Raw genomic sequence first — 18,570 nt, forward strand, 5'->3', positions numbered from 1 at the left:
AGGAAATTGCTGACTACCTTACAGAGAAAATTACTAATATTAGGAAGTCATTTACAAATCTCTCACTTATAAGTGATTCTGAACAGACCAATTCAGATTTGCTATCCTCTAAATGTTCGAAATTCAAAATGCCTAGTTTAAATGAGATAGAAATTGTTCTAAAAACTCTGAATTGCAAAAGTTCAAAAGCTGACCTAATACCACCATTACTTCTTAAACAATATTTTAAAATCTTTGGACCTCTGATTCATATATTAGTTATAGAAAGTTTAAATCAACATACGGTTCCCCTAAATTGGAAAAAATCATATATCCGTCCAATTATTAAGGATAAAAATGTAGGTCAAGATGAACTCTCCAATTATAGACCAATATCCACTATCCCATTCTTGGCTAAATTAACAGAAAAAATTGTTTTCAATCAGATATCTGAGTTTATAGAACAAACTAATGTGTTACATCCGAATCAAACAGGTTTTAGAAAACATCATAACACGGAACACTCTCTTCTTGGAATGACAACTTCAATTCAATATTTCCTAGATCACCATCAATCGGTGCTGTTAGTTTCTCTTGATCTGTCAGCAGCGTTTGATACAATTGATCACCAATTACTCCTTGCTAGACTTCAATCTATTGGGGTTAGAGATGAAGTTCTAGCTTGGTTCACATCTTACTTTAGTGAGCGTTCTTCAATAGTTAATTTCAATAATTCTTCATCTCTTCCATCTCAGATTTCTCATGGGGTTCCACAAGGATCTATTCTCTCACCCTTACTTTTTAATATCTTTCTAGCTCCATTAATGACATTATGCCAATCAGTAGGATTTCATGTTTTTGCATATGCTGATGATATACAATTATTACACCCTCTAAATAATAATAATATAGTTGAAATTTCATCTATTAATGAGAAACTTGATCATGTATATCATTGGCTAGACAAAAACAGATTGGCTCTCAATATTAAAAAAAACAATGTTATGTTATTTCCTTGGAAAGAGAATTTTTCTCTTGTTCATCCGATTTCAATTCATAATGTTCCCCTACAATTAGTTAAAAATATAAAAATTTTAGGTGTAATTTTTGATAACAAACTAAATTTCCATGATCATATCAGCAACATTGTGAAAATCACCTTTTATAGATTACATAAAATTCGTTCCATCTCGAAATTCCTTTGTGCTAAATCACTCACTATACTGATTCACTCTTTGGTGATTTCTAAACTTGATTACTGCAACTCTTTATTCAAAGGAATTGCACAATATGAAATAAAACGATTACAAATTATACAGAATACAGCAATAAAATTAATAAATAATTCCAAGAAATTTGATCATGTAACACCACTTCTCAAAGAGGCTCATTGGCTTCCTGTTAATTACAGAATCACTTATAAGTTATGTGTAATTATCTTTAAAACTTTGATCAATAAGACCCCTGCTTTTTTATATAGATCGCTTATTCCATATTCTGCAAAGAGAATTTTACGTTCTAGCAAACAAAATCTGCTATCGATCCCATCATTAAAAATTATTAATACAAGGAGGCAACTTATTTTTTCTTGTACGGCACCTCAAACATGGAACGCCCTCCCTATTACTTTACGGGAGGAGAAAGACCTTGGAAAATTTAAAACTGAGTTAAAAACTTTTCTTTTTAAAGATGCCTTTTCTACATAATTTTATACTTCATGAATTATATTTATTTGGTTGAATCTGTTTAACTATGTCCCTTTTGTATTTGCCCTTAATATTTCTTCTTTACTTTAAAATTATATTTCATCCCTCCTTTCCCATTGTTTAATAATGTTCAAATTTAGTGTATTTTAGCCATTATTTAAATTGTATGTATTATTATGTATTGCATTGTTATTGTTCTTTGATTTTACATTGTAAATTTTAAATGTAAATCGCTTAGAATATTCGATTAAGCGATTTATCAAGTCCCATAATAAACTTGAAACTTAAAACTTGAGAATACCGTACAGGAAGATAAGGGGAAGACTCACCAGATCGCAAGCAAAACATACCGAAAGGGACACAAGAGGGAAGGACATGCAAGAAGGAAACAGGCTGCAAACTCAAGTGCATGTACACGAACGCAAGGAGCCTTAGAGATAAGATGGGTGAATTAGAAGCTGTGGAACAAAAGGATAACGTTGACATCATCGGCATCACAGAAACATGGTGGCCAAGGAAAATGCCTGGGACACAGTGCTACCGGGATATAAACTATACCGCAGAGACAGAGTGGCTCAAAAAGGTGGGGGCCTTGCCTTATACGTCAAAGAGGGAATTGAATCTACTGGAGAGAACATGCCACAACAGACAGATAAGTTAGAGTCTCTTTGGGTCAAAATTCCAGGAACAAATGGACCAAAAATGAAGATCGACATCTGCTACCGACCCCCAGGGCAGTCCAAGGAAATTGATGGAGAAATGACGGACGAGATTAAACACAACTGCAAGGGAGGCAACGTAGTTATCATGGGCGACTTCAACTATCTGGAGATATATTGGAACCCAGGCACCTCCAGCTGCACTAGAGAGACCAAGTTCTTGGATGCTGTAGGCAATTGCTTCCTGGAACAACCTGTCAAGGAAAATACAAGAGGAAACTCAATTCTGGACTTAATTCTAAATGGACTGCAAGGACCAGCACAAGATGTAGAAGTAGAAGGGACACTAGGAAACAGCGATCACAACATATGGATGACTTCGACCTGGACGCAGGGGTGAAACATCGGTCCAGCATCACGGCCACGGCACTGAACTTCCATAAAGGGAATTACGAAGGGATGAGACGCATGGTAGGGAAGAAGATTAAGAAGAGGATGAACACTATAAAAACGCTAGAACAAGTTTGGTTCCTTTTTAAGGATACAGTCACCGAGGCACAAAATCTTTATATACCGCATATCAACAAGGGATTAAAAAAGAACAAAGAACCGGCGTGGCTCACTATAGAGGTAAAGGAAGCGATCAGAGACAAGAAGACGTCGATTAAGGAATGGAAAAGGTCAAAAATGGATGAAAATTGGAATAAGCACAAACAACATCAACGTAGGTGCCATAAGGCGGTAAAAGGGGCCAAAAGAGACTACGAGTAGAAAATAGCCAAGGAGGCGAAAAACTTCAAACCGTTCTTTCAATATATTAAGGGGAAATGACCTGCGAAGGAAGCGGTGGGACCGCTGGATGACCAAGGAACAAAGGGAGCACTAAAGGAAGACAAAGCAATCGCTGACAAAATGAACACAATTTTTTGCATCTGTATGTACCGAAGAGGATATACACAGCATACCGGAACCCATCAGGCTATATGCTGGAAGCGAAAAAGGGAAACTGACAGGGTTAACGGTCAGTCTAGAAGAGGTATGCAGGCAGATAGATAGGCTTAAGAGCGATAAATCCCTGGGACCGGATGGTATCCATCCGAGGGTCATCAAGGAACTGAAAGGGACTATAGCAGAACTGCTTCAGCTAATAGCCAATCTGTCGATCAAATTGGGAAAGATTCCAGAGGACTGGAAGGTGGCAAATGTTACAACGATCTTCAAAAAAGGTTTGAGGGGAGACCCGGGAAACTACAGACTGGTGAGTGGCATCGGTACCGGAAAAAATGGTAGAGGCGCTGATAAAGGACCGCATCATTGATCACCTTGACGGACACGGTCTGATGAGGGCCAGCCAGCACGGTTTCAGCAAAGGCAGATCTTGTTTGACAAACTTGCTGCACTTCTTCGAGGGAATAAACAAGCAGATAGACAAGGGCGACCCGGTCGACAATGTATATCTGGATTTCCAGAAGGCGTTTGACAAGGTTCTGCATGAACGACTACTTCGGGAAATTGCGAGTCATGGAATCGAGGATGAAATACTCACGTGGATAAAAAACTGGCTGGAGCATAGGAAACAGAGAGTGGGATTAAATGGACATTTCTTGGACTGGAAGAGCGTCACCAGTGGGGTGCCGCAGGGCTTGGTGCTTGGACCCGTGCTCTTCAACATCTTTATAAACGATCTGGACATAGGTACGACGAGTGAGGTGATTAAATTTACAGACAATACAAAGTTATTCAGAGTAGTGAAGACACAGGGGGATTGCGAAGATCTGCAACGTGACATAATCAGGCTCGAGGAATGGGCAACGACATGGCAGATGAGGTTCAACGTGGATAAATGTAAAGCGATGCATGTCGGTAACAAAAATCTCATGCACAAATACAGGCTGTCTGTGGCGGTATTTGGAGAGACCTCCCAGGAAAGAGACTTGGGAGTTCTGATCAATAAGTCGATGAAGCCGTCCATGCAATGTGCGGTGGCAGCGAAAAGGGCAAACAGAATGTTAGGAATGATAAAGAAGGGATCGTGAACAGATTGGAGAAGGTTATCATGCCACTGTACTGGGCCATGGTGCGCCCTCACCTGGAGTACTGCGTCCAGCACTGGTCACCGTACATGAAGAAGGACACGATATTATTCGAAAAGATCCAAAAAAAAAGCAACTAAGATGGTTAAGGGGCTGGAGGAGCTGCCTTAAAGCGAAAGATTAGAGAAACTGGGCCACTTCTCCCTCGAGCAGAAGAGATTGAGAGGGGACATGATCGAAACATTCAAGGTACTGAAGGGTATAGACTTAGTAGATAAGGACAGGTTGTTCACTTTCTCCAAGGTGGGGAGAATGAGGGGGCACTCTCTAAAGTTGAAAGGGGATAGATTCCGTACGAATGTAAGGAAGTTCTTCTTCACCCAGAGAGTGGTGGAAAACTGGAACGCTCTTCCAGAGACTGTCATAGGAGAAAACATCCCACAGAGATTCAAGACAAAGCTGGACAAGTTCCTGCTGAACCAGAACGTGCGCAGATTGGGCTAGTCTCAGTTAGGACGCTGGTCTTTGACCAGAGGGCTGCCGCGTGAGCGGACTGCTGGGCACGATGGACCACTGGTCTGACTCAGCAGCAATAATTCTTATGTTCTTAAGGTTTGACAGAAGCGGGAAAACATGATCGAATTTGCTTTTTGCAAAGATCAACCTAGCCGTAGTGTTCTGGATCCGCTGAAGTCTTTGAAGATTTTTCTTGGTTAGACTTAGATAGATTTAGTTACAATAGTTCAGTCTGGAAAGAATGATTGATTGAACAAGGACAGCAAAATGTTGTTGGCAGAAGCAGGATCTCACTTTCTTCAACATGTGAAGACTAAAAAAACATTTTTTTACCAGAGAGTTGAGATGATCATTGAAGGAAAGTGTAGAGTCAATAATGATGCCCAAAACTTTGCTTGAGAATTCGATCTGCAGTGTGGGACAAGAAGGTAGTAGAATGAGCGTGGGTAACTGATCTAATTTTGGGCCAAGCCAGCTTCAATTGTACAGTGAGGGCCCAGGGTTGGAGTTTCGTTATGCAAGCTGTTATATTTTCAGTGAGGTTATTAAGGTTCGAATCTATCTCGAGAAGGACAAGGATGTCATCTGCATATGTAAATAGAGTTTCAAAGGGAGATAGACTAGTAACTGAACTAAGGTTCAGAAATATAGGTTTTATACCAAATCAGTAGCTACCCTAAAACACAGGATTTAAAATACAGGATTTTCCCCACTTGAGTCTCCCTGATTTAAACCATCAAACTGGTCTAGTTATGAAGTAAGGATAAAGCAGTAAGGACATAACCGTCTAACAAGGAAGGAACAAAAGGGGGAATACTTATCATCTAAAGGTCCAGTCTGTATGGCCCAGTTCAGGTGATAAAAACGTCCACAGGAGATCAGTAACCAGACTTCTAGTCCTGCCAGTTGCTTCACAGTGGCGCTTCATGAAGGCGCGTACTAAGGCGCACGCGCCTTTGCCGTGCGCCTTTGCCGGTACACCGAACAGCAGTGCGCCATTGGTGCTGTTCCTCTAAAAGGAGGCCCCCTGCTGGTTTGGGGAGGGTGGGTCGGCTCGCGCGCACCAAGCGCCTCGCAGGATCGGGCTCCTGCCTCTTCGCGGCCTGCCTGCCTGGATGAGAAGCATAGGATAGTGGTCTTGGGGCTTGATCAGTCTTCCTAAGTTGGTGGTCATGCCCTGGATCCTGGCTCCTGGCAGACAACAAACCTCTCTTGATTGTGGATCTGGTCTACATATTGGTCCCTCGGTGCCCCGCAGCAGGGAGTCCCCAATGACTACCACTCTGCGCTTCTTCGGGAAGAGATGATCCATTGCCCCCGGAGCAGGAGTCATCTGCTGAAAATCTTCCTGAGAGTCGTCTTGAAAGTCGCTGGCTGGTCCTTCCTGTAGAAGCTGGAACCTGTTCTTCAGGATGATCTGTGGGGTTGATGTGAAGCTACTCTGTTTGCTTGAAGAATAGGAAGGTCTTCTGTATTTGCTTGTAGAGGTAACCAGCTGCCAGGAGTCAACATCTCTAGCCTCTTCTTGTACCCCAACCGTTACTTCCAAAGCTGCAGGTCTGGTCTGGGTTGAGTACCAACTTACAAATGACACACCTGACATGGGTCCCGTTACCTTTTGGTACGCTTCTAAGGCTATGCTTCGTGGGCACATCATCGCCTACATTGCGGGTCAACGAAAGAAGTGGGAGGGGGAGCTCTTGCGGCTCTCCAGGAGGCTTCATGATCTTAAATGGTCTCATATTCGAACGCTATCGGAGACTGATCGTGCGGAGCTTCGGGCAATCCGGGGTCATCTGGAGGAACTTCTTAACAAACACATGGGGCACTCTCTGTACTATCAGCAGTTTCAAGCTTTATCGATGGGGAGGAAAAACGGGGAAATTGTTGGCCAACCTAATTCGCCCGCACAAAAAACATCAGATTATCACCACTATTAAAGATACCGGGGTGTGCGCCACGTGGGGGAGCAGAATATCGCCTCGCAGTTTGTCCAGTACTACCGATCTCTTTATGGGCGGCAACCCCTGGATAGACCTGCAGCTTTGGAAGTAACGGTTGGGGTACAAGAAGAGGCTAGAGATGTCGACTCCTGGCAGCTGGTTACCTCTACAAGGATAGGGAGGCTCTGACCACTTTTTTCGCAGAGTTGGGTTTGCCTCGGTTGACCGCTGACCAGGTGGCAGCTTTGAGTGCGCCCCTTGAGGTGGAGGAGATGTCTACCATGATAGGTTCCCTTACTCTGGTTAAGGCGCCAGGTCCAGATGGGTTGGGTCTGGAATATTACCGGCTGCTCCAAGACTTAGTGGCCGCCCCATTGAGCCGAATGTGCAACGTCATGGTGACCAATGCAGGTCAGTTTCCCAAGAATTTAGCATATATCGTCCTGCTGCCGAAACCGGAGAAGGACCCAGAGCTGGTGGGCTCCTTCCATCCCATATTTCTCCTGGACCAAGATGTCAAACTGCTAGCTATGACCTTGGCGCGCCATCTCAACTATTTTCTGCCGGGTTGATCCACCCGGACCAAGTAGGTTTTGTGGCTGGGCAGCCTGCGTCGATGAACCTGATGAAAGTTTTGGGGGCTATCCAAGGGTAAAGGGGGACAATCTGCAGTAGCGGGATTGGACATGGAGAAGGCGTTTGATAGTGTTTCCTGGGAGTATTTATTTTGAACCTTGGAGGGCTATGGATTTACGGGGCTTTTCCATGAGGGTTAGGGCCCTGTATACTCAGCCTAGGGCCAAGTTGCTCATTAATGGGGGAATGACGGAGGCGTTTGAGTTGCGGGTGACTAGGTAGGGCTGTCCGCTCTCGCCACTTTTATTTCTCTTAGCGATTCGCCTTGCTCTATCTGGACCAGGCCCCAATCCACTTGACTGAGGCCCTGGGGATAGTGTGGGACTTTGGGACACTGTCGGGCCTGCAGGTTAATTGTGGCAAGTCCGAGCTTCTGCTGCTGGCTGGAGGCTCCATGGATCCGTGGCATGCTTTACTTCCTATTCCTCCCTCGGCTACACCGGTGCGTTATCTTGGGATTTATTTGACCACTAACCCGGTTCCTTTTATTCCATGAATGTTCTTCGCCATCTCGATAATATCGGTAAACTGTGTCAGGCATGGCAGGATCTTCCTTTGGGTCTGTTTGGCCGTGTGGCTTTAGTGAAGATGGTCCTGCTACCTAAACTACTTTATCCCCTCCAAACGGTGCCACTTTGGTTTTGCTGCCAAGATGAGCTTCATTTTAAATCCCTCATCTCTCGGTTCATCTGGAGGTCCAGGGCCCCTCGTGTGGCCTTGGCTAAATTGACTTTGGTTAAAGGAGCTGGTGGGCTGAATGTTCCTGATATACGCCTATATAATGTTGCTGCATTACTGCGATGGATCCACAAGGGCTTCACGGGACAGGATCGGTATTTTCCCCCGGGGTGGGTCGACGGTTGGAGCCAACCTTTTCAATTCTACAATCTACTACACTCTCAGCCGGACCACATTGCTTGATCTGGAGGGTCTCTCTCGGTTTCTGATGCCCTTCCGGAGGGCTTGGCAGTAATGGCGATGTCGCCAGGGTTTACCGCCTGCGGATTCTCCTTACTTACTGTTCGAGGGCAACTTGGGGTTCTTGCCTGGCTGGGGTCGATCGGTATTTTGAGAGTGGGCACAGCGTGGTTGTCGATTTATGGTGCAGGGGCTGAACCTGTCGGAGGCTTCTTTTCCCTCCTTTCAGCAGGTCCAGACGGCATGGCAGCTTCCTCATAAGTTTCTGTTCTCTTACTTTCAGCTGCGACATTACTGGTCCTCTGTCCACTGGGAGATTGAGGGTGGCTGGGCCGCGAGGCCTTTGGACCAGATCTTTGCGGCTATTCTGCCTGTGCTCAACCGGCTGTCCCACTGATATGGGGCTCTGCAGCTCTCCTCCCGGGTTCCAGGGATGTGAAAACTACGGGAGCAGTGGGAGGGGGATCTGAGCCAGGACATTTCAGAATCTCAATTCCTGGACTGTTTCTGGAACCTTTACCTCTTTTCTAAATTGGCCGATTATCAGGAAAGGCAGAGCTTATCTCACTAGACATAAGGGGGCTCAGATTGGGCTGTGGAGCAGCGACCTTTGTGGTAAGTGTAAGTGTAAGCCTGGAACCTATCTGCACTCGTTTCTCAAGTGTACTGAGATCTCTTTGGCAGGAGCTCCTGGGCCTTCTGGATTCTGTTCTCCACAGATCCATAGAGTGGAATTATGGCACCCTCCTTCTAGGTTTTCAGGGGTTCCTACGTGAGCAAGGTTTTATTCCCTCTCAATGTAGATTCCTGTACTATATTGCCTTGGCGACGAAAAAATTGATTCTGACCTATTGGACATCTGAGGACCTCCACCTCCTGCCCAATGGCACTGCAAGCTGAGAGAGATGGCGCAATTTGAGATTCATTCCTATGATAAGTCGCCCAAATTAGACATGCGACATTATGTTGTCTTATGGAGGAGCTTATTGGACTTACTTCCTCCCTGAGGTCTCTACTTATGCTGCCTGCATCTGCTCTTCTGGACCCCTTGGCTAGAGTATTTTTTTGCTTCCCTGCCTGTGCTCCGAGGGCGGGGGTGATTTTGTATGGGTGGTCGGTTTGGGATGGATGTAGTGGTGGATGTTGGGTGCCTGTTGAGCGAGTGGTGGGTGGTGTGGGCCGAGTAGGTTGCTACTTGTTTGCCTGTGCTTTGGTGTGTCCTACCAGTTTACAAAAGTTATGGCAGATGGCCCTGTTTGGTCTTACCCCAGTGAGGCAGAGGTGACCTGCTGGGTTTCTTTTTTTCTTCTGATGGACTCTGCCTTGCCTTCACGGGGACTATATTCTCCCACAGGGAGATATCCTTCTTGTTCTTTCATCTTTGTTGTATTTGCTCTTTCTGTATTGCTCTTTTGATGAGTGTACATTTTTCTATGAGCCATTTGCCATTCTCAATAAAAATATACTTAAAAAAAAAAAAGTAAACTGCTTTGTCAATATAGTATAGCAAACCCTTTCACATGATAAAAACAGATGGGGTATCTGAGACTCTCTCCTACATACCCCCTCTGTCAGGGCTCCCTTAACTGATGCTCTGTTCTGAGAGTCCCAAATGCATCCATCCCTCATTCTCTGTAAAGACTCTTTTTTAATGATCTTCACTCTCATTACCTGATGCTCAGTCTCTGTGATGAGCTTCTTCTGGTGAAGAATTGCCGATACTGTGGAACAGATTTCAGTCATTGCTTGTTGCAATCTCGGCTGATATAAAGCTGTAATCCTGCGAAGGTCTGTGTCATCATAGGAGGTGAGAGTATGCCTCACTTCACCATCTGAAGTTGAAAATTAGAGCATGAGATGGTTTGGATAGGCTGGAGTGAGCTTCAACAGCAACTGCAGTACCGGGTGGACTTCTAAGGTCTACGGCCCAGTAATAACAAAGAAAGAAAGACATTTTAATGTAATCATGAAATTGAACAAACTGGATGGACCATTCAGGTCTTTAACTGCTGTCATTTACTATGGGGCTCATAACCAAAACTTAAACACGTCTAAAAACCCGCCCAAGTCAGCACTTGGATGACCTAAAGACAGGTAGTCCAAGTGCTGATAATCAATCCGAGTTTCTGAACGTATCGAGGGACTATTTAGGTCTCTAAATGCTGCTGCGCACCCAGAGTTGAAAGGGGTGTATCTGGAGGAGTGGTGAGGGCGATATTTGGGTGGGATGTGGGCTGACCTAGACTTAGTTGACCTGCAGGGATAATCAAATGTTTTACTAGACTTCCTGGACAAAACTTATACGTTGTGAGTTAGATGATGTAGAAACAGGGGTGACCAGTCAAAACTGCGCGAGACAATTGAGTGTGGACAATGCCAGCAAGACAATCGCATGCAGGATGTCAGTGCCCTGGATTAAAACAGTATTTTAAAGCGCTCCGAGGGGGTTTGTAGGTGGGGAAACACCCCCCACACACACTTTACTTAGAACTGTTGGTGCTCCTGTTGGGGTGGGGGTAATTTTTCCCTAAAAAATAGGGAAAAAGGCTGTTTCCCCACCCACACACCCCCTTGGAGTGCTTTAAAATACTGTTTTAATCCAGCGCGCTGACGTCCTGCGCGCGATTGTCTCGCGCAGTTTAGTCTATGAACCAAAAATAGGTATAAGCGCCAAAAAGGACACAAACCGTGCAAGTCTGCCCAGTACTGGCCTTAGTTCTTCAATATTTACCATTATTTTCTGATTCATTCCATGCTTGTTTGAACTCTGTTACCATTTTCTTCTCCACTACCTCCCTCGGGAGCGCATTTCATGCATCAACCACCCTCGCCATAAAGAAGAATTTACTTACATTACTCTTGAGTCTACCACCCCTCAACCTCAAATTATGGCCTCAGGATTTACCATTTTCCTTTCTCAGGAAAAGATTTTGTTCTATGTTAATACGCTAATATCTCCCCTGTCCCTCCTTTCCTCTAGGGCAGGGGTAGGAAATTCCAATCCTCGAGAACCTGAGCCAGGTCAGGTATTCAGGATATCCACAATAAATATGCATGAGATAGATTTGCATCTCAAGGAGGCAGTGCATGCAAATCCATCTCATACATATTCATGCTGGAGATCCTGAAAACCTGACCTGGCTCCGGCTCTCGAGGACCGGAATTGCCTACCCCTGCTCTAGGATATACATATTCAGGGCTTCCAGTCTCTCCTCAGTCTTTTGGCACAAACCTCCTACCATTTTCGTCGCCCCCCCTATGGACCATTTCAAGTCTTCTTATGTCTTGCCAGATATGGTCTCCAAAACTGAACACAATACTCCAAGTGAGGCCTCAATAACGACCTGTACAGGGGCATCAACGCCTTCTTTCTTCTACTGGCTACTCTTCTCTTTATACAGCCCAGCATCCTTCTGGCAACAGCCACTGCCTTGTCACACTGTTTCTTTGCCTTTAGATCTTCGGACACTATCACCCCACTACATTTAAGGTGAAACATATGCATCTACCCACCCCCCACCAAACTCTACTCAACTTCCATAGAGGTAGCCCCTGCAGCCAAAAGGGGTTGTAGACAGGTGAGTATAGTGGGTTTAGTGGATGTTTTGGGAAGCTCACCATAACCTATAAGGGAGTTCTGGTGAGATGTTTATCTGGCACCCTTTTTTGTGAAGTTCACAGCAGGGCCCTTTAAGGTGCCCCACTGCTCTGTTGTCATGTCTGGCTAGCCAGTTCATCACAATGCTGGCTACGTACAAATGGTCTTGTTCTGGACTTTGGCACTTGGACAAATTTTTGGTCGATAATGTGGTATAATGTTGGACTATTGCAACTCTATCTACTTAAGCCTAACTAAGAAAAACCTCCACAGACTCCAACGGATTCAGAATGCCGCGGCCAAGCTCATCTTCACTAAAAGTAAATTTGGCCATGTCTCCCCACTCCTGGCCAAGCTCCACTGGCTTCCGATAATCGCCAGGGTCCACTATAAATGCGCCTGTTTAACTTTCAAAATCCTATATGGTATCCTCCCTCCCTTTATCCCTCTTTCTTGGAATTCCTCAAACCCTAATACCACCAGATCCTCCCAGAAATTAAAACTATCCTTCCCCTCGCTAAAAGGCATTTCCCACACAGGAAAGCTAGGGACCTCCCTCCACTTCAAAATCACTGAGCTCTGGAACAACCTTACCTCCCCTCTTCGGAACTTGAGCTCTCTCCAAGTTTTCTGCAAACATCTGAAAACCTGACTTTTCTCAAAAAATGTAAGTCTCCCTCCAACTTAGGAATCAAGGAAACTCTTATATCTTGCCATCCCAAGTCCTGTAAATTTTCTTCCCACTTCTACCTCTAACCCTCTGTTGTAGTTCCTTCCTATTTCTCCTACTGTAAACCGCATCGAGCTCTACGAACGTGGAGATGATGCGGTATACAAACCTAAGGATTAGATTAGATTAGATTAGATAAAGATAGATGTACTGGTGGTCTGGATGAACAATAGACTGGACATCTAGATAAGACAATTTTTAAAAATATATATTTTGGACATATAGAGGGGCATAATCAAAAGAAACATCTAAGTCCAATTTGGACGAAGGGCATTCTCGAAAAGTATTTCCAAAATATTTTTTTTCCGAAATAGTCTACTTCTACATCCAGCCATTTAAATGTCCAGAACGCTAGTATGTCTATCACCCTCCCCTCCCCCCAAGCCTACTTAAGCCATCTCTGTGCAGCTCTACTAGGCTTTCCTATGCCAGGTGCTGATGTTCCAGAGGCAGGTATGTACATTTTTATTTTGAACTTTGTAGAGGTGTGAGATGATCAGTGAAAATGGGGGGGGGGGGGTCTTTACTTTGTCTCGGCAGTGGTTATCTGGTCATTTTGGGTACCTTTTGCACAATTATACCCAATTTTAGATCACCAAAAGTCACAACGTATAAGTTCAATCTAGGAAGTCTCGTCAAACTTTTGATTATCACTGCAGGTGACTAAGTCTAGGTTGGTCCACATCCAGCCCAAATTACGCCCTCACCAGTCCTCCAAAATCGCCCCTTTGAGCTCTGGGCGCACAACGGAATTCAGAGGCCTAAGAAGTCTCTGGAAACATCTAAAAACCCATTTCGATTATCAGCACTTGGACAACGACACAAAAATCCATACGAAAAAGGAGATTATCGATAAAAAATAGCTGGAAAGCGATGACCACAAATGCTCGCAGTCTAAGCAACAAAGTTCATGATCTGCAATCCCTGATGTTAGAGGCAGATCTAGATATTGTTGCTATCACAGAGACATGGTTCAGTGAATCACATGGATGGGATGCAAACATACCGGGATATAATTCTCCCAGTAAGAGGCAAAGGCAGAGACAGGGAAGAGCCTATCCATTGGACCAACGAGTGGCTTCGCGAATGGTGTTTGGAGATGAACTTTGGATTCCTGGACCATGGAGAGGCGCTACAAGGACTACAGAGACCTGACGGACTACACCTGACCAAGAAAGAAAAGAAAGTATTTGGACATCGACTAGCCCGCCTACTTCGGAAGGCTTTAAACTAGGTAAGTTGGGGGAGGGTACATACACACATTCCAGAGCAACAAGGATCCACCCTGGGGAAGCAAGTAGCACCCACACTTCTGAGCCTAGGGTAAGTACCCATAGTATACACAAAAAAATAGGAGCCACACTAAAAGGGACAGGCGTCTCTTCACAGGTTTGGAGAGCTATGTATGTTAACGCACACAGCTTGGGCAACAAAATCCAGGAACTAGAAACAGAGATAAGGAATGCTGACCTTGACGTAGTAGCGATATCCGAGACCTGGTTCACAGACTCGCATGGGTGGGATATGGTTATACCAGGCTACAATCTACTTCGTCGAGACAGAGAGGGCAAGTTAGGAGGGGGGGGGGTAGCACTATACACTAAGGATAATATAAAAACTACCAGAATCACAGAGGTTAGATACACAGGGGAATCACTTTGGGTAAACCTTGCCAGAGGGAATGAAAAATGCCTTTACCTCGGTGTGGTATACAGACCCCCAAGACAACAGGAAGAAAAAGACAAGGAATTGATTGAAGACATAGAGAACATCACTTTGCGTGGTGACACAGTACTGTTAGGGGACTTCAATATGCCAGATGCAGATTGGAACACACTCTCCGCGACTACGAGTGGTAGCAGAAGAATATTAACCTCCATTAAGGGTGCACAACTCAAACAAATGGTATTAGAGCCCACAAGGGAACAGACAATACTGGACCTGGTACTCACCAATGGAGACAGTGTCTCAGAGGTATCAGTAGGAGACACGTTGGCCTCCAGTGACCACAACATGGTATGGCTCAACCTCAGGAAAGGCTTCTCTAAATCAAACACAGCAACGAGGGTCCTCAACTTTAGGGGTGCAGACTTCGACCACATGAGAGACTTTGTCCATCAAGAGCTGCAAAACCATGCAGAAACTGACAATCCGGAAACTATGTGGTCAAATCTGAAATCCATCCTGAACGAAGCAACTAACCGCTACATTAATACAGTAAGCAAACGCCGGAGAAACAAAAGACCACAATGGTTCAGCAAGGAAATTTCGGACCTCATTAAAAAGAAAAAAGAAGCATTTATCACCTACAAACATCTTGGAGAGAGGGAGGCAAAGGAAGACTATCTGGTCAGATTGAAAGCTGTCAAAAAGGCAGTCAGAGAGGCCAAACTACGAACTGAAGAAGATCTAGCACGGAACATTAAAAAAGGGAATAAATCCTTCTTCAGGTACATTAGCAACAGGAAGAGAAACAAGGATGGGATAGAGCGCCTTAGGCAGTCAGATGGAAACTACGCGGAATCTGATTCTACCAAGGCAGAACTACTAAACGAATACTTCTGCTCAGTATTCACCTGTGAAGCACCTGGAGCTGGTCCGCAACTACAGACAAGAGACAGCCAAAAAGACCTGTTTCAAGATTTCGAGTTTACACCCAGTAGCGTCTACTACGAACTTTCAAGACTCAAAGTAGACAAAGCCATGGGACCAGACAATCTACACCCCAGGGTGCTCAGAGAGCTGTGTGAAGTTCTAGCTGAACCACTATCCGTGCTCTTCAATCTTTCCATGCGCACGGGAAGAGTACCCCTGGACTGGAAAACAGCTAACGTAATTCCACTCCACAAAAAGGGCTGCAGAACAGAAACAGAAAATTACAGACCGGTGAGTCTCACATCCATAGTGTGCAAACTCATGGAAACACTGATCAAACAGAAACTCGACCAAATACTAGACGAAGAAAATCTACGTGATCCACACCAACACGGATTTACCAGGGGAAGGTCCTGCCAATCTAATCTGATTGACTTCTTTGACTGGGTGACTAGCCATCTGGATGCCGGGGAGTCCCTGGACGTGATTTATTTGGACTTCAGCAAAGCTTTTGATAGCATCCCACACCACAGGCTGTTAAACAAACTAAAATCTATGGGATTAGGGGATACACTCACTACATGGGTTAGGGATTGGCTAAGCGGTAGGCTTCAAAGGGTGATGGTAAACAGTACCCCCTCCAAAACGTCAGCAGTGACAAGTGGAGTACCACAGGGCTCCGTCTTAGAGCCGATTCTATTCAATTTATTCATAGGAGATATGACCCAAGGGCTTAGAGGAAAAGTATCACTGTTTGCCGACGACACCAAACTATGCAACATAGTAGGTAAAAGCAGTGTGCCTGACATTATGACGCAGGACCTATGGCAGCTGGAACAGTGGTCGTCAACTTGGCAGCTAAGCTTCAATGCTAAAAAATGTAAAGTGATGCACCTAGGTAAAAAAAATCCACACAGAACTTACACACTAAATGGTGAAACCTTGTCCAGGACCACGGCAGAACGTGATTTAGGAGTGATCATTAGTGATGATATGAAGGCTGCCAATCAGGTGGAGAAGGCTTCGTCCAAGGCAAGACAAATGATGGGCTGCATCCGTAGGGGTTTTGTCAGCAGAAAACCTGAAGTCATAATGCCATTGTACAGATCCATGGTGAGACCTCATCTGGAGTATTGTGTTCAATTCTGGAGACCGCACTACAGGAAAGATGTGTTGAGAATTGAGTCGGTTCAGCGAATGGCTACCAGGATGGTCTTGGGGCTCAGGGAACTCACTTACGAAGAAAGGCTAAAAAAACTGCGGATGTACTCGCTGGAAGAACAAAGAGAGAGGGGAGACATGATTGAGACCTTTAAGTATATTACGGGACGTATAGAGGTGAAAGATGCTATCTTCTGTCTTACAGGGCCTTCGGTTACAAGAGGGCACTCGCTGAAAGTCAGGGGAGGGAAATTTCATGGTGATACCAGGAAGTACTTCTTCACCGAAAGGGTAATCGATCATTGGAACGAGCTACAGATTTTAAGAGAAAATGGGATATTCACGTGGGATCTTTAGGGGAATAAAAGTTAGGGAGTGGGTCATTGGTGTGGGCAGACTTGATGGGCTAAGGCCCTTTTCTGCCGTCAATTTCTATGTTTCTATGTTTCTATGACAGGAGATGGTCAAAAAGGTGGAGGAGTAGCGAGGAAGAAGCGATATGGATTGCTCTGAAAAGAGAAGATGGAACTTCTATCTACGTGGGTGTAGTCTACAGACCTCCGACTCAATCGCAGCAAATTGACAAAGATCTGATTGTGGATATCCAAAAGTTTGGAAGGAAAGAGGAGGTTCTGCTGTTGTGAGATTTCAACCTGCCGGATGCGGACTGGAATGTTCCATCTGCGGAATCGGAAAGAAGTAGGGAGATTGTGGATGCCTTTCAAGAGGCTCTGCTCAGACAAATGGTGACGGAACCCACAAGGGAAAAAGCGATATTGGATCTGGTCCTCACAAATGGAGAGAGCATCTCTATTGTTCGAGTGGGTGCTCACCTGGGAAGTAGCGATCATCAAACGGGTTGGTTTGATATAACGGCTAAAGTGGAGAGCGGCCGCACGATACTTAAAGTCCTAGATTTCAAACGTATGGACTTTAATGCAATGGGAAAGTACCTGAAGAAAGAGCTGTTAGGATGGGAGGACATAAGAGAAGTGGAAAGACAGTGGTCTAAGCTGAAAGGAGCGATAAAAATGGCTACGGACCTTTATGTGAAGAAAATCAATAAAAACAAGAGAAAAAGGAAGCCGATATGGTTCTCCAACCTAGTGGCTGAGAAAATAAAGGCGATAGAGTTGGCGTTCATGAAATATAAAAAAAAACCAAGAAGAGGAGAGCAGAAAGGACTACAGGGTGAAACTGAAAGAATCCAAGAGAGAGATACGTTTGGCAAAGGCACAGGCGGAAGAACAAATGGCTAAAAATGTAAAAAAGGGAGATAAAAATTTTTTCAGATATATTAGTGAAAGGAGGAAGATAAAAAATGGAATTGCTAGGCTAAAAGATGCTGGGAACAAATATGTGGAGAGTGATGAGGAGAAAGCAAATGTGCTAAACAAATACTTTCGTTCTGTGTTCACAGAAGAAAATCCTGGAGAAGGACCGAGATTGTCTGGCAAATTACACGAGAAAATGGAGTAGATTCTGCGCCGTTCACGGAGGAGGGTGTTTATGAGCAACTTGAAAAATTGAAGGTGGACAAAGCGATGGGACCAAACGGGATCCATCCCAGGATACTAAGGGAGCTCAGAGAGGTTCTGGCGAGTCCTATTAAAGACTTGTTCAACAAATCTCTGGAGACGGGAGTGATTCCTGGGGATTGGAAGAGAGCGGATGTGGTCCCTATTCATAAAAGTGGTCACAGGGATGAAGCAGGAAACTACAGGCCAGTGAGCCTCACTTCAGTTGTTGGAAAAATAATGGAAGTGTTGCTGAAAGAAAGGATAGTGTACTTCCTTGAATCTAATGGGTTACAGGATCCAAGGCAACATGGCTTTACAAAAGGTAAATCGTGCCAAACGAACCTGATTGAATTTTTTGATTGGGTGACCAGAGAGCTGGATCGAGGACATATGCTAGATGTAATTTACTTGGATTTCAGCAAAGCCTTTGATACAGTTCCTCATAGGAGGCTGTTGAACAAACTTGAAGGGCTGAAGTTAGGACCCAAATTGGTGAACTGGGTCAGAAACTGGCTGTCGGACAGACGCCAGAGAGTGGTGGTTAATGGAAGTCGCTCGAAGGAAGGAAAGGTGACT

At 44.7% G+C, this 18,570-nt stretch overlaps 1 protein-coding gene across 4 annotated transcripts in view; it reads right to left on the reverse strand.

The window, feature by feature from the left end:
• LOC117357318 (NACHT, LRR and PYD domains-containing protein 3-like) overlaps positions 1-18,570 on the reverse strand; it is a 191,077-nt gene that overhangs the window by 160,096 nt on the left and 12,411 nt on the right. For 3 of the 4 annotated variants that reach the window (XM_033937704.1, XM_033937711.1, XM_033937695.1), the window contains exon 3: positions 10,062-10,222. The exons of the other annotated variant lie outside the window; for it this stretch is intronic. In XM_033937704.1, coding sequence (XP_033793595.1) covers positions 10,062-10,222 — 161 coding nt within the window. The remainder of the gene's footprint in view (positions 1-10,061; positions 10,223-18,570) is intronic. 4 annotated transcript variants of the gene reach the window in all.

The sequence above is a fragment of the Geotrypetes seraphini genome, chromosome 1 (assembly GCF_902459505.1).
Source record: "Geotrypetes seraphini chromosome 1, aGeoSer1.1, whole genome shotgun sequence".
In the NCBI taxonomy this organism is placed as follows: Eukaryota; Metazoa; Chordata; class Amphibia; order Gymnophiona; family Dermophiidae; genus Geotrypetes; species Geotrypetes seraphini.